This window comes from Cetorhinus maximus, chromosome 11 (genome assembly GCF_964194155.1).
Source record: "Cetorhinus maximus chromosome 11, sCetMax3.hap1.1, whole genome shotgun sequence".
Classification (NCBI taxonomy): domain Eukaryota; kingdom Metazoa; phylum Chordata; class Chondrichthyes; order Lamniformes; family Cetorhinidae; genus Cetorhinus; species Cetorhinus maximus.
This window is the reverse complement of record NC_135889.1, coordinates 65,486,374-65,501,425: the sequence shown is the minus strand read 5'-3', so window position 1 is coordinate 65,501,425 and position 15,052 is coordinate 65,486,374. Positions and strand designations below refer to the sequence as shown.

The 15,052-nt window shown below is 40.3% G+C and overlaps 1 protein-coding gene across 2 annotated transcripts in view; it reads right to left on the bottom strand.

The window, feature by feature from the left end:
- Window positions 1–3,694, bottom strand: part of gad1b (glutamate decarboxylase 1b) — a 73,261-nt gene extending 69,567 nt beyond the window's left edge. The window contains exons 1-2 of one of the 2 annotated variants that reach the window (XM_078552146.1): window positions 3,500–3,694; window positions 2,243–2,418 (exon numbers count right to left, since the gene is read on the bottom strand). In XM_078552146.1, coding sequence (XP_078408272.1) covers window positions 2,243–2,324 — 82 coding nt within the window. In that variant the 5' untranslated portion in view covers window positions 2,325–2,418; window positions 3,500–3,694. Of the gene's footprint in view, window positions 1–2,242; window positions 2,419–2,957; window positions 3,054–3,499 lie in introns of those variants that run through there. The other variant, XM_078552147.1, reaches the window with a different exon arrangement.
- Window positions 3,695–15,052: the final 11,358 nt, after the last annotated feature.

Here is a 15,052-nt window from a genome sequence, read left to right as displayed (position 1 = left end):
CATTGTGTTTTTGCAAATCTCCACCTAATTTGATACATTATTCTATAATTTTATCCCTTTTCGCATGTTAATGATTCATGCAGCTGTTTACTTCGTAATCTGGCCGAGTAATTAATACGCCTATTATGCTGCTGGGCAGTCCCTGTATAGTGAATTACAGGGATTGGTGTGTACATTATACACCCCAGGCTGAAATGTATGAAATGAGGACATTTACAAGCATTAGACTTTACATACAATGCCTTCCACGTAGTCTGTCGACAGTGTGCACATATTAATATAGTTTAAATTAATTAATAATTACGAACGTGCAGTATATATTTTGCTTCATCTTAACAGTTGAATGAAACGGCAATTTGGACCTCTCCCTAGTCTGACAGATCCATAGCCCGGGTTTATGAGGCGTGTAAACACTAATGGTATCACAAAGCCAGCACAGTAGCCACGCAACAAAGAGAGAATAAAAAATAGTCTTAAGCAACGGTAAAATACGAAAGCAAAAGTAATATATTAAACAAGTGATATCTGGATAAAGTTAACACATATGCCCAACTTCCTGTAGGTTGGAATGGGAAGGTTATATATTTAATATGGTGGGAGATATATTTAGTTAACATTAACACAATAAGAATGCTAATTACAAATTTCAACAGTTCCATCCATACACGTTGCAAATGTATCGTCGATAGAAGGCGACCCCATTTATCTACATTAAAAAGTAATTAAGAGGCAGGTTTCAGATCTGTGGATTCGTTTCGGAAAATATTTTTCTCTGATATTCTGGGTAGTGCGCAAGTTGATGTTTCCTGTTTCTCCGTGATTGTCTCTTTCTAAGTGTAGGTATGGCAGATGAACACATATTCTCTGCTTTGCTCTGTTCTTTTGATGATTTTTGTGACTCTGACAACCCGGGTAAAGCCTCTCCATGACACTTGTGCGAAAAATGCACTGACATACAAATGCGCCTCAGGTCAGTGTCTGGGAGATAAAGCATGCCATGAGCTAATGATATAGGGCTAGGACAAGCAAGAAACACGATTACAGGCGAAAGGACAAAAATACGCGCTGTACATTTACATTTACCGACTCTTAAATTCGCTACACCAGAACGAGCCTTTATTAACCCACTCACTGTCCTATTAATGGAAAATACATCTAGATCTCTTTACATCGCACTTTCTATTTCAGATCTCGTTTTAAGAAGTAGAATTAAATTGAGCTAAATTATAATTTGTGTGTCGGAATGATTGCCACACAATATTCCCCCTGAGGAAGCGTGTGAATTATATGAATTATATCTGGACAACTTCCTTACTGGGTAGTTTTAATGTATGTATATATTAACATGTACATGTGTGTAATAAAACATGAAGATATTGAAGTAAGGCGGGGAAGAATCAATTTGGCAATTGTAAGTTTGGAAATGGACTGTCAAAAATAAGAAAAAAACAATTCTAGGTTAGCCCAACGTTTCCTGGCAGATGGAAATAAAAATGACGCCTGGTAACATCTGAAGCCCTTCAGAGCAGAGATATAACACGTGTAATGATCGCAATGCTCGTCCTTATTTCTGCCAAGTTTTTCTTTGTCAGTGTCGATTATGTCATCGACTAGATTTTTTTTACCTGATGTCAAAATTGCTGAGGCAATGGTAGTAAACTGATTAGATCTATCAGCGCCATTCTCATCCTTGCCAGTTCAATAGCTCTCTTTCCCTCACTCTGTGCCGTCGCAGCTATTAGCGAGTTCATAAGAGCTACAATTAGCTGCATCAGCCGCCTTCGCTTTCTCCTATAATTACACTTTCACTCAGACTCTGCACTAAAAGGGTTTGTTGCGATAATGAGCAAAGTGCATTTTCATAAATTGCTAAACCGCCTTGAAATTACTGCTTAAGAGGCTTATTTTACATACAGCTGTATACTTATTTCCACTGGCTGTGAAAAAGAATTGCAGCCTCCAGGTGTAAATAAAGAACAAATACGAGTGAATCAACTATCTGCACTTTTATAAGCATGGCGCATTAAGCATTCCATTGTGATAAATCCTAACTAGATGACAGTATTGGTAATGTTCATGTCGCTTAGTGGTAGTTAAAGTGTACTTTTATTAATTCAAATTTTTCCTGGGAAACGTTCAGGTTTTGGTATGTCTTACATCGCACTTTCTGTCTACAGAATAACCGTTAGGTCCTTCGCCAATCTTCTTGTGCTGGTAAAAAGAATAGGTAGCAATCGCTTACTTGTGCTTCTGTCCCCGGGCCGTAAATTTGTTGAGTTGGGGTCTTGACTCGCACTAGAAGATGAAGGAGCAGAAGATGCCATCGGTTCTGACAGACGTGAAGTCCTTGGTTAAATGGGGCTGACGTCTTCCTTAGAATCCTTTCTTTTCAACGTAAAGACACAAAGACACGGGTTTCTGGAAGGAAGATAATAACAAAACAGCTTTGTTAGCTTTTGGAAGCCCGTGTGTGTCGGTGTACGCGCGCGTGAGGGAGAGATAGAGAGCGATTGGCTTTGAACCCAGTCTTGCCCTTTCAAACATTTCACTTTATTAGCATTCAGGGCGCTAAAGCACTCGCATGGAAGGTAGGAGAAGCAATGATTCGCGCGGGCACAGGCATGTCTCGCGTAATCGCAAGCAGCATTAAAATCAGTATTGGTGGAAAGGTATCAAACAATCAGAACGAAGCTCTACATATTTTAATGGAATGGCGCGACGAAATGTTTAACACTTCTGATGTGGACCAAAGATCTCGTTAAACGCATTGACTGAAATCATTTCTATTGCCTTTGCTTAACTGTCAGACATCCTACATTATGCATTCGAACAGTAAGAGTTTCAGGAGGGCAGTGTCATCTCACCACATATATTACAACAATTGTCAGTCAACAATGCAGTAATGGCCATTGTTAATTTGAATCTATTTATGCAAAAACACTTATGAATTAACCAACCGCAGCGACCGAGAGCAGAGAGCATTGTTACATCGACTGTGATTCTTGTATTGTCCAAAACCATATGACCAAACTATAGAATAACCAGTGTAATGGTCATTAAGAGCCTTTGGGTTAGACACCATAAAATGAAAAAGCTGATCTAACGCAATTTACATGTCCCACTTATAATCAGCTACACCACAATTATATGTAATTAATACTGTAACTATCCGTCCAAAGGTAGAACAAAATCTGTAGTACAAGCGACCTTCCATCTAATGATTATTCAACATGAAATTCACATTGACAATGTTTGGACCATTCGATGGCATTGGGACACAATGTGTTTCACATTCAAATTCAATCCTGTCGGACTTTTCCATTTTTCCAATTAAAGACCTATTTCACTTACCCACTGGGATTTTAAACCCCCAGACTATAATCCCATCAATGCAGAGGAGCACGGGTAAATTGGTAGTGGACTTTGTCAAAATGACTCGCACATAAGGTAGTCTCTCATAAAATGGTATCTTTCAGGTAAATGATGACGAGAAGCTTACCGTTTCGTGTAGACGCCCAGGTAGCAGACTCCGACCATCTGACTCCCAACAACTAAATTAGATCCTTAGACATGCAAGTTTCCGTCAGCATGAAGGGCGCTTATAATACTCCAAGGGAAACGACGTCTGAATATAAATCGAGTACAAAAAATTCCATTCAGCATGACCTTTTTCAGAAGTACGTTTGATTTGCTGTTTTAAAAGTGTGAATCGCCCCGTTTATCCGACACGACGCACAAATGAGTCACACACCACCTCCTCTTCTCCAAAATGTGTCATGACAATATTGACCAGGTTGCTTTGTCTGCAGAAATCTACCGCCCCGCTGTCGTTCCTCCGGAGTTACGTGACTTTTCAGCAGGTACTTTTTGGTGCCTTCAGGGTTTGAGTCCCTGTTTATTAATCCTGATCACGGAGCAGGTGCACCTCAGGAAGGTTGGAATATCTAACAATAGATATAGATCTTAGCTGCAGCATCCAGAGTACCTGACACTAAAGGAACCCAAACGGCAGACTTTACAGCACTGGCTTAAAACTTTGAAGTGATTTATTCTATTTAATCGATTCACTGTTGGTGGTGCGAATCTTGCTTCTCAATGAATATCTGCAGCTTTGCTTTTGTTCACCACAGTGTGAGCTCGATGAACGTGAAATCATGCACGTCTACTTCATATATATATTTCAACAGAGTTAAACACAAAATAAGTTTTTCCCATGTTTATGTTTACCATTTGAGAAGATGTCGCCAAAAAATTAAATGCACGGCATTGTAGCCTCATTGACAGTGGCTTTGTGACCGCTGTTTGCGGACACGGCTGTAAACAGAAAGCAACACTGACCAGCAGAGGGCGGCCAAGATTGTCAAACGACAGCAAGGTGCACCTGAGAGAGGTGCTTCATCCAACAGGCACCTCCACACAAGTGCATGTCTGCCGGAGTCACGGCAGGCTTGCATATGTCACATCATTCACTACACCCTCTGTTTAAAAAAAAAATGTAAGAACAAACACGTCGAGGAATGTGAGATTCTTGACAGTTGGCAAAGCAAAATATGTCTGTTTTTTTTAAAAATGCGATAACTTTTAAACCGCGGCGAGGAGGAGGATAGACAAATGAAGGAAGGAAATGAATGCCAATTGGAATGAAATGACGAAAGAGCAAGTGCAATTAGATTGTGAGGGGATTGATTACATTCTGAAGAAATGGAAAGGTTCCGTTGTGGGTGGGGAGGTGTAGGGGTCAATGGTTTTAAGGCGGGAGTGTATGTAGACAGTGGATTTTGAACTCAATTACCCTGGGAAGCATGTGGCAGCTGATATGGAAGGCCACAAGATAAACGAACTATTATCAAGAAAAAAGAGAACAAGATCAATTACACGGAGAATTCTAATTTCAGACAGCGTTTTGCACAAAACAGTCATACTTTGTTGTAGACAGAAAAGAATTGCTTTTCCAAATTGGCATCAAACAAAAAGCAGGATGCGTTTTTGCGCGTAGACAATTCCACAAATTCCATATAACTGAAGGTGAATGAAAACGCAGGTTTAACGACTATGTGAATGAAGAATGAACTAAGACACGATGGGAAGCATAAGTTCTAGTCATGGAAGTATCCGGACACCTGTTATTCTCTCAAAAGTATATTAACACCTCACAACATAATACTATTTATTTAGTTTTGTTTATTTTTTACCGAGGAATATAATTATTATTTCGTGTTGACTTTTCAGTGAAGTGACAGTGCCGAAGGTGTAATCTTAATATAAAACACACTGCCCAGACCAGGAATACATTGCATAGATTTCAGGAGATATGGATTAGCAGTTCCGTGACGCTAACTTTGAATCTTTAAATGAACCGTCCCCATCACACAAATGCTGCCTCCTTTGTTACATGTCTCGCTGCACAAATATTGGATTTATCTCGCGGCAAGAAACTGAAACAAACCCAAACTATCGAATTCACATGGTATAAAGCAAATGTTACAATGCTTGAAGTATTCGGATTTTCATTAAAGCAGTTGGGAGGTTGAGGAAATTATAACAGATTTGTAGTTTTACAAAGAATGAGAACTATGGTTGATGTATTGAGGCAACGAGCAAAGTAAATTTGTCCGAAAATTAAACACGAGAAACCAAGATTATGGAACTCGGGGGAGGGGGTGGGGGCGGTAAATTCAAATCGGGAAAATGCAATACTTTGAATTTTTAAAACAATAGATACTGTATATACACAGCCTGGAATGCCTTCAAATCCAATGCAATAATTAAACATTTTAACAGTGTATCGACATGCACCTTCAATACATGTCGTAAACTAGAGACGACACCGAGACCTTTGCCATTGCAAACAGTGATGTGTGTAAATGTTAAACGTATTTCAAAAATCTTAATTATAAGTATAAAGAGTGTTTGATGGAAGTGTTGTTCCGCTTAAAACAATTCCGTTCGCCGAACTAAGGGTAAGGGGTACTACTTGTATTGCCTATCTTTACATTTTACAAGTCTGGTATGAAATTCTAATCACTTACCTAGATCGAGGCTATCTGTCAAATTCTGTTTTAAATACCAGCACCCGAATATCAATGTAGACAGTATTTATATGCTGGTAACATTTAAACTATTGTCATTTTTCTCTACATCCTGAAGGAGCAGTGTAATTGTTGGATTACATTCAGGTGAATTACAATTTCCTGTTAAAAGCGCACAGCCGTGTATCTTAATAACTATCATTCATTTCTTGGAATTTCAAATGTTTCGGAACCGTAATATTTTATGTAACACAGTGATCAGCCAGTCTATCATGCCCTTAGTGGAGTTCCAATAACAGAGTCCATTTCATACTCTTAAGATGATAACCGAATGCCTTTCCCAGGAGAACAATAAATGTGTGTTGTAATTATAAAAACAGGCATTGGCTGAGATTTTCGGTTGGTACACGGTTTCCAGAAGACGACAGAGTTTACATTAGTCTAAGTCACATCTTTAGAGTGCAGTAACTGCAAGGATACCTGACCTGAGGCTGGTAACTGTGGAATGCAATGTTCAGCTCTTGAAACTGCTAATTACTTTCTCATTGAGCTGAGCCAAAGATGCTCTTGCACGAATGGTTGCACCCTGGGTGATTTATTCTAATGTTATGAGAGTGGGGGCAGGAGGTTTTACCTTTTCATTTCATAAAGAAGAGCATTGCAATATTAGCTTGCAACATTTTCAGTGGGTCCAATGGCACTTTTAGACATGAATTTGTGTAGGCTTAGAGTTGGACTGTGGTGGGTGAAAACTCTGCTGGAGATAGTCTCACATTTTCATTTTAGTACAGTTAGAATCACTGACCCAGTTTCCTTAGCCATATTACCAGATTCACTATGACATCAGGTGGTGTGGGAAAACCGACTGCTTAACTTTTAGTGCACAGACACACATGCTTCCATGAGATAAATATAATGCAGACAGACTCCTGGTATTGAAAATGTCTGTGATTGGAAGTTCACCCATTTATTTCTGATAAGCCTGGTGCTGTTGCTAGATTTAAAGGCCAGGCTAGTACACCCAGATGGTCATCTCCTTAGAGCCTCCCATGCAACCTCCACTCTCACCTCTAACAAGTCATTGAGTCATAGAGTCATTATGGCACAGAAGGAGGCCGTTTGGCCCATTGAGTCCGTATCGGCTCTCTGCAGAGCAAGCCAATCAGTCCCATTCTTCCACAATATCCCCATAAATTTATTTTACTCAAGTGGCCATCCAATTTCCTTTTGAAATCATTCATCATCTCTGCTTCCATCACTCTCATTGGCAGCAAGTTCCAGGTCATTACCACTCACTGTGTAAAAAAGTTCTTCCTCATATCCCCCTGCATCTCATGCCCAAAACTTTAAACCTGTGCCCCCTAGTGCTGTACCATCAGCTAATGGGAACAGTTTTTCTTTGTCTACCTTAATCCAGCTTCTCTTGTTGCTTTAACCTTGTAGCTAAAATCCATCATCCCAATAACCATTCTGGTAAATCTCCTCTGCACCCACTCAAGGACCCTCATATCCTTTCCAAAAATGTGAAGTCCATAACTGGAGGCAAAATTCTAGTTGTGACCTCACCAGAGCTCTATAAAGGTTCAGCAATAACTTCCCTGCTTTTGTACTCAATACCTCCACACTGAAGTCCAAGATCCCATATGCTTTGCTACTGCTCTCTCAATATGTCCTGACATCTTCAAAGATCTATGCACCTGAACCCCTAGGTCTCTCTGTCCCTGTACACTCTTTAGAACTGTATCATTAATTCTGTATTGCCTCTCCTTGTTCCTTCTGCCAAATTGCTTCACCTCTCTGTATTAACTTCCATCTGCCATATATCTGCCCATTCTATCAGCTTATCTTTGTATTGTTGCAGTCGAGTGGTATCATCCACACTGTTAGCCACACCTTGAAGTTTGGAACAATTAGCAAATTTTGAAATTAAAAAAAAGCATTGGCCCTAGCACTGATTCTTGGGGAACATCACTGTCTACCATCTGCCAGTCTGACAAACAACCCTCTTCACTTCCCCTGTCAACCTATTATAGTTAACCTGATTCTAGCTTGAAGAATTCACCTGACATGCACCAGGCACCCTCTTTTTTGTCTCATCATGTTCTCTATCACTCTCATCATCCAAGGAGCCCTGGCTTTGATTCCCTTATTTTTTGCCCTTGTTGGAATATATCTAGCCTATATCTGAAACATCTCCTCCCTAAAGTCCTCCTGTTACAGTTTTTTCTGCTAATCTTTGGTTCCATTTGACTCTGGATAGATCCCTTCTCATCCCGTTGAAACTAATCCTCTTCCAGTGTAGAAGTTCTAGTTTAGCTTGTTCCTTGCTCTTATCCATTGCTAATCTAACTTTATGATACAATGATAACTTTCACAAGTGTTCCCTGACAGACACTTGGTCCACTTGGCCCACTTCATTCCTCAGCACTAGATCCAGCAATGCTGGCTTCCTAGTTGGACCAAGAACATACTGGTCAAAGAAGTTCTCCTGGACATATTTCAGAAATTCTTCCCCCACTTACCCTTTATTCCAACACTATCCCAATCTATATTTGGGTAATTAAGGTCTCCCAATATCACCACTCAATAGTTCTTGCACATCTTGTGGTTTCCCTGCAGATTTCTCCTCTATCTTTCTCTCATTATTTGGAGGCCTGTAGAATACTCCCAGTAACATGATCATCCCTTTTTGCTTCTGAACTCTAATTAAATGGGTTCTGTCTTTGCTCTCTTCAGGGCATATTCTCTTTCCAACTCTACAATGTCTTCCTTAATCAGTACCCCTGCTCCATTTCCCTTTCTTCCTTCTCTATCCTTTCTGAACACATTGTATCCTGGAATATTAAGCACCCAGTCCTCAGCATTTTTAAGTATATAGAGCTCATGGAATTCTTTTGTCACGAAGGTTGATATCATTCATTCAGCTGCTTCTGAGTATCAACCCTTCCCCTTTCCCCCAAACCAAATCTCCCCCCAGGCTCCCCCTGCTCAAGCTCTTATCCTGCACTCCTCTTTAGTTTCCCTCTCATTTCCCTCATTTTCTTTCTAAGCTCATCTCATCCACAAGACCCATCTATTTTCCTTTGACCCCAAACCCACTATCCCAGTAAACTGCTAACCAGTAGCTGCCACTTGATGTGCTGACAGATATCTGATGAAACAGCTGCAGAGATGAAAGACTGTAGGTACCTAATGTTTTCACTTACACAGGGCTGATGCAGGAGGATCAGCAGCAGCTAACTGTGGAGGCCTTGGATACCTCAGAGGAAGTCTTGCACTTCGAGGAACCACCATCACCGGAGACAAGCGCATCCTCCACCAAAGCAGATACATGCACCCTGGTGGAGCTTCTGGCAACTTTAGAACAGGTGGCACAAGGTGAATATCATGTCACCAGAGCAGGAGCCGGTGATGGATATAGATGCTGCTGTGGGCAGTCTGCATCGGGAGGATAGAGGGCAGTTCCAGCCATCCTTACCCGACCAGAGATGTAGAGTCTCTGGGTCATATACAAAGTAGGTGCTTGTATATGATGACACTACGATAGGAGATGTGTGGACATCTGTCAGAATTTCTTGAGGCAATGCAGTCCCTTGGCAGAGAATCGAGGAGTGGCCTCGTTATGCTAACATAGAATATTTACAGAGTCTGCTGAGGCAAGGAAAACATTCACTTATTGAGAAAAATCTTATTGTGGCTTCATCTTGCCATGAGGTCTGTAAGAGAGAGCAAGATCATGAGACATTGCATTACTTCCTGTGATGATGTATACTGTGTCTCATTAGCCTACCACAGTTAGAATTAACCCCTATACTACAGAGTCTATTCATGACATAAGAATCACAATGTCTCAGGCACACGAGTGCATGAATTTCTCCATTGAAAGAATGGCCACCCACATGGAGAGTGATGTGCAGCAGTGCACTGAATGGATGCCAGAGCAGTGACCTGGCATGAACAGACTGTATGATGCATTCTGTAGTAATGACCAATCAGTTGCAGTGATGGCACATGGATGCACGCACACCCAATCAGGTATTCTTACGCTCCTGGTAAATGTGGACATGCAACTGGGCCATGAAAGGACTGAATCAGGAAGGGATGGCGTTGAAGGTACCGCTATTCAAAGAACTCCATTTTCTGTTGTCAATTCTCCACCCCTCTGAATGTGATACACAATAAACCTCATGCCCCTGTGACGAAGGCTGTCTCTGCACAAACACAGCTACCGCAGCCTGTTGCAGTGCCATCATGTGCACCATAACCATAAGGAACAGGTACCACATGTATCTCAGCCTCCAAGTCACCGTCTCGAGCAGCCTACCTATATATTTGACCCAGCCACTGGGGAGCACCATGTGGGAGCTCTCGAAAGAGGACACTGGAGCGTGTTAACATCACATTAGGTTTCATTTGGGTGAACCTTATAAAGCTTTTGTTCAATGCCCACATGAATGCCAGCATGGACTGGTTGGGTTAAATGGCTGATGCTGTGCTGTATATTCTATATAATTCTATGTAATATCCTCCACCACAGTGACTACTTCCACCTCCACAGCATCACCTGTTCCTACCTCAGCTTCTGGTCATCTGCTGCTGAAATCCTCACCTTCATCTCCAGACTCTACTATTCAGTATTCTCCTGGCCAGTCTTCCATGGTCCCCACTCTGTAAACTTCAACTTATGCACAACTCTGCTCCCTATTTCCTATCCCGCAACAAGCCCCGCTCACCAATTACTCACTAAGCTATGTTTGCTTCTGGTCCCAATGTCTCAAATTTAAAACTTTTACCCTTTTGTTTAAATCTCTGTGTCCTCACCTCTCCCTATCTCTATAACCATTTGCATCCCCATAACCACTTCCCTCAGATTTCCATTCCTCTGACTCTAGCCTCTTGTACAATTCCCTCTCTTCAGCCCATCATTGGCAGATGTGCATTCAGCTATATAAACCCCACTCTGTAATTGCCTCCTGAAACCCTTCTGCTTCTCTATCTCATGTTCCTGCTTTAAGATCCTCTTTAAAACCCACTTGCTTGGCAAATTTTGGACAGCCGTCCTAATATCCCCTTTGCTTGACATCTATTTTGTTCTTATGGTTCTGTGAAGCATATTGGCACATTTTACTACATTAAAGGTGCTATATAAATACAATTTGTTATTGTTATCAGCATTCCCCTGTGAATGCATGGGGGTAGGTCTAACACCAAGCATATGCAAAGTATGCAGAGTGGCAGATGTTAAGACTGTTGAGCAGGAAAAATGATCGAGGTGTTATCATACAAATATTTAAGATTTGTGACCAATACCATGAGGCTAAAGCAAGAGGTAACAGAGTAGCCAAATGTATTGCCAGGACAATCCAATTCATAAGTGCTATCTTAGGAACACCGTAATGTTAAACAGTAAGAGAACTCAAGGTACTTAATTCAGTATTGTTAACTGATGGACGTTGATATTGCATTTAAAGTCCAAGGTTTACATAAGGCCAGCTAGCTTTGTTAAGACGAGACTCCATGTATAGCTGACAAGTCCACTGTTTTGAATAGCAAATCTATCAGATATTTTAATGCATTGTTAGTTCAGTTCATTGTTGATAATTTCACAGCCTTAGCAATAATTCTAGCATGTTCCTCATTATTTTCTGTTTGAGCTGGTGCCATAGAGTAGATTGTCTCAGCTTTATTTGGGATGCTAGGGTCTATGTCCAGGACATCGGTGTGCTGAGTCTCCATCTGTCATCACTATAGTTCAGCCTCCTTCCAATATCCGTTATCTTTTGGTAACACCAACTTTGATTTTGTTATCAGGAGTTCAACTCACACATGATGCACTTTATTATCTGGGCTCTCCTTGGCTAGTAGAGTTCTTAATTTCTCTGAATTCCATAACCTCTCTCTTTCTGATCTTTCTCTGGTCTTTTGTGTCAAAAGTATTATCCATTATACTTCTGACCTCAACCTTTGATAGGTCAATTCATATCCTTGGTCATCAGAGTAGTATGTCTCATGACAAGTATTTCCATCATTTTATGCATATGTCAAGCACTCAGATTGAAAACAATATAACACTTGAGAAAAGTGTGATCTGCCCATTCTTTGAAAAACTGTTTAATTAGTTCTAAACATTCATAATAAGACAACCCAGATAAGAATTAGGACACTCTGGTCTATTTGTGAAGGATCATCTCACTTTGTTTGGCTGAAATTTACAAGAAAGATATAGAACAAGATAAGGATAAGTCATTCTAGCTAGTTTTTTCTCCCTGATAAACATTTTATAATCTTCCAGGTATTTATTTTTCTGATAAACATTTTATAATCTTCCAACCTTTACAAGCCTGGGTCTGCTTAATTCTAGTCACTAACTGAAACCAGATGTTAAAAGTGAAAATTAATTATTCTCATGCAGCACAGTGCTACCTTGAAGTATCCATGGTTCTTAGCATTAACACTTCCTGCTTTCCCATAGTTCAGAAAGATTATTATAAACTCTATTTTGGAGACATTTTTCCTACAGTCTGCAGCCGGTCCATTTCAGTAGCCTAACAAAAGGTACCTCACTTATATACACACAATAGTAATTACTTCGCCCACTCCTGTTATTACATCAAATGTAGGATTATTAAACATTGGTTGCATTTAGCTTTTAGTGTCTGGAGTGTTGTTGCTACATGTGAAGAATGGGAAATTTGGGAGCTCAATGCAAGAATCAAGGCAATATAATTGAATAAGAAATAATAAAATGTATAGGAATTGTGATTAAAGGGAGAAACTTATTGGCACAGATTTTGATGATGTGAAAAACTTCCATCTGTACCATGATTCTATGATTTCCAAGTTAGGAGAAGGTCTCTTCAATGAGAGATTGCTGAATGTGTCGCCATCCACACCTTTTTGCGGTCCTTTGGTTCTCTTGATGATTGCCTGATTGTTGATTGATAGCTTTCTCTTTTTGGGTCTGCCACAAAGTTCTTTTGGCAGAATAATGTTGTGCAGTATGTAGCAGACTATCACAAAACTCAGTAGGTTGGGCTATATTGCAGAATGTCCCAGACTTGTCTGTGCAACTAAAGTGCAGTTTCAACATACTAATGCAAAGCTAAATGACTATGCAGTTTAGTGTGCACTTCATTGCATCTGTTTTCAATTGCTGTCCTTGGTTGCAAAGAGGTCATGAGCTAGCTCTCCACATGGTGGCCCTCAAATTTTCTCTGTCGGTCAAATACTATATTAGTGTGTTATGAAAATGCCTAATTTCATAATTCATATGTTTTAGGAATATAACTTTTAGGTTGGGGATTGAAGTGTTAAATGTAAAATAAATGGGAAAAAACCTGGGTTTGAGAAGTTGGCAAACAAACTTAAAGTAATTACCAACCATAGATTGGTTCATGTGTACTTACAAGGTCAGAGTTAGAAGGGTGAGAGCCATAAAACAGCAGGTGGGTCTGTTTAGCTGGGCAACTGAAGACACTAAGTCTGAGGAGAATTGCTCTGTCTTCATTAGAGATGTGAATTACTTATGCAATTCCCTAGATCAAAAAAAAGCACCAGGTAGACAAGGTCTTAAAGTATCTGTAACTTTTCAGATCAAAAGGCAGGTTTTTGAATTGTGGATGATTGGTTTGAATCTCTAGCTGGAACATCCAGGGGTACCATATTGCCATTGGGATAGGTTACAGGGAGGTAGGTATCCTTTTGTTTTGGGCTTATCTGTGTTTTCTCACAGAAACAGTTAGTTAGTTGGATGACTGTGAGAAGGCAGTTGTGTATCTGCTGGCAGCCAGAACAAGGAGCATTGAGGCCATTGGGAACCAAGGGTGTTCCTGAGTTGGAGTCACTAAGCAGAAATTGCAATTGGGACCCATGCTCCGAATAAAAAGTCTAAATTCAAGACAAAGTAAAATTGATAGATCTGCCTGGTTAAGCTAGTGGAAGAAATCGGCAGTGGAATCCTCGTAGAGAGAGAGTGCTCTGGAAGCCTAAATGCCACACTTGGGGCAGAATTTTACGCTTTCCGTGCGGGTGCGCAGCCAACACACCCGAGCGTAAAATGATGCGCGATGATGTCGGGCGTGCATCGGAGTTGGCTGCGTGCCCGCCGATAATTAAAAGGCCTATGAAGCCCATTAACAAGCTAATTAAATTCAAATTTACACTGCCCGTCCAACCTTATGGAAGCAGGATGAGGTTTCCTAAAGCAAATAAACATTAAATAAAAATCTTATTTTGGAATTAAAAACAAGTCCCATCTCATGTGACAGAGAAATCACGGAGCAGAGCCAATTGTGGGTGGCAGTTGGCTGCCCGACCACCCCCGCCAAGGGCAAAATCCTGCCCTTGGAAACTGAGCTTAAATAATGTGAATTCCTGAGAGCTGTGGCACACCTTGGTTTGATTGCAAGAGAAATTAAAGAACCCTCAAGATCCTTGAAAGTATAGAGGAACTCTTGGGTGGAATTAAAAACAGAACAAGATTTTTGAGTTTAAAATCTAAAGATTTACAAAATATATAAATTAGTAGTACTTGCTTTGTTTAATTCTTGTACAGCGAAAGTTTTTGTTTAAACGTGAAACCTTGTGGCATAGTACTTTCAGGTAATAACTGGGAGTTCGAATTTCTTTTTCAAATGTTAATGGTCTCCCTCAAGATCATTACAAGTGGCACAGTGATCTATTTGGAAAACAAGCCCTGACTTGCATAATCTGGTGCAGATGTCTGTTAACAAGATGAACATTCTAAAAGAGTGAAAGCTTTTATGATTCATGTAGGTAATAACAGTTAGAAATTCACAAATGCTTTGTGCTAATAAGCCACGTGGTTTTGGTTGGTTAACTTACAGCACTGTGCCAGTGCATATTTGGGGTTCCACAAACTTGGAACTGTTCACTTGAATGTAAAATTTCTGAATTTAAATAAGTGGAGTGCACCCCTTTCTCGAGTAATATTCGGGCAGTTAAAAATTGTAACCATCCCCTCCCTATCCTAGTTCTGACTTGGGGTTCAAAACACACTTTTT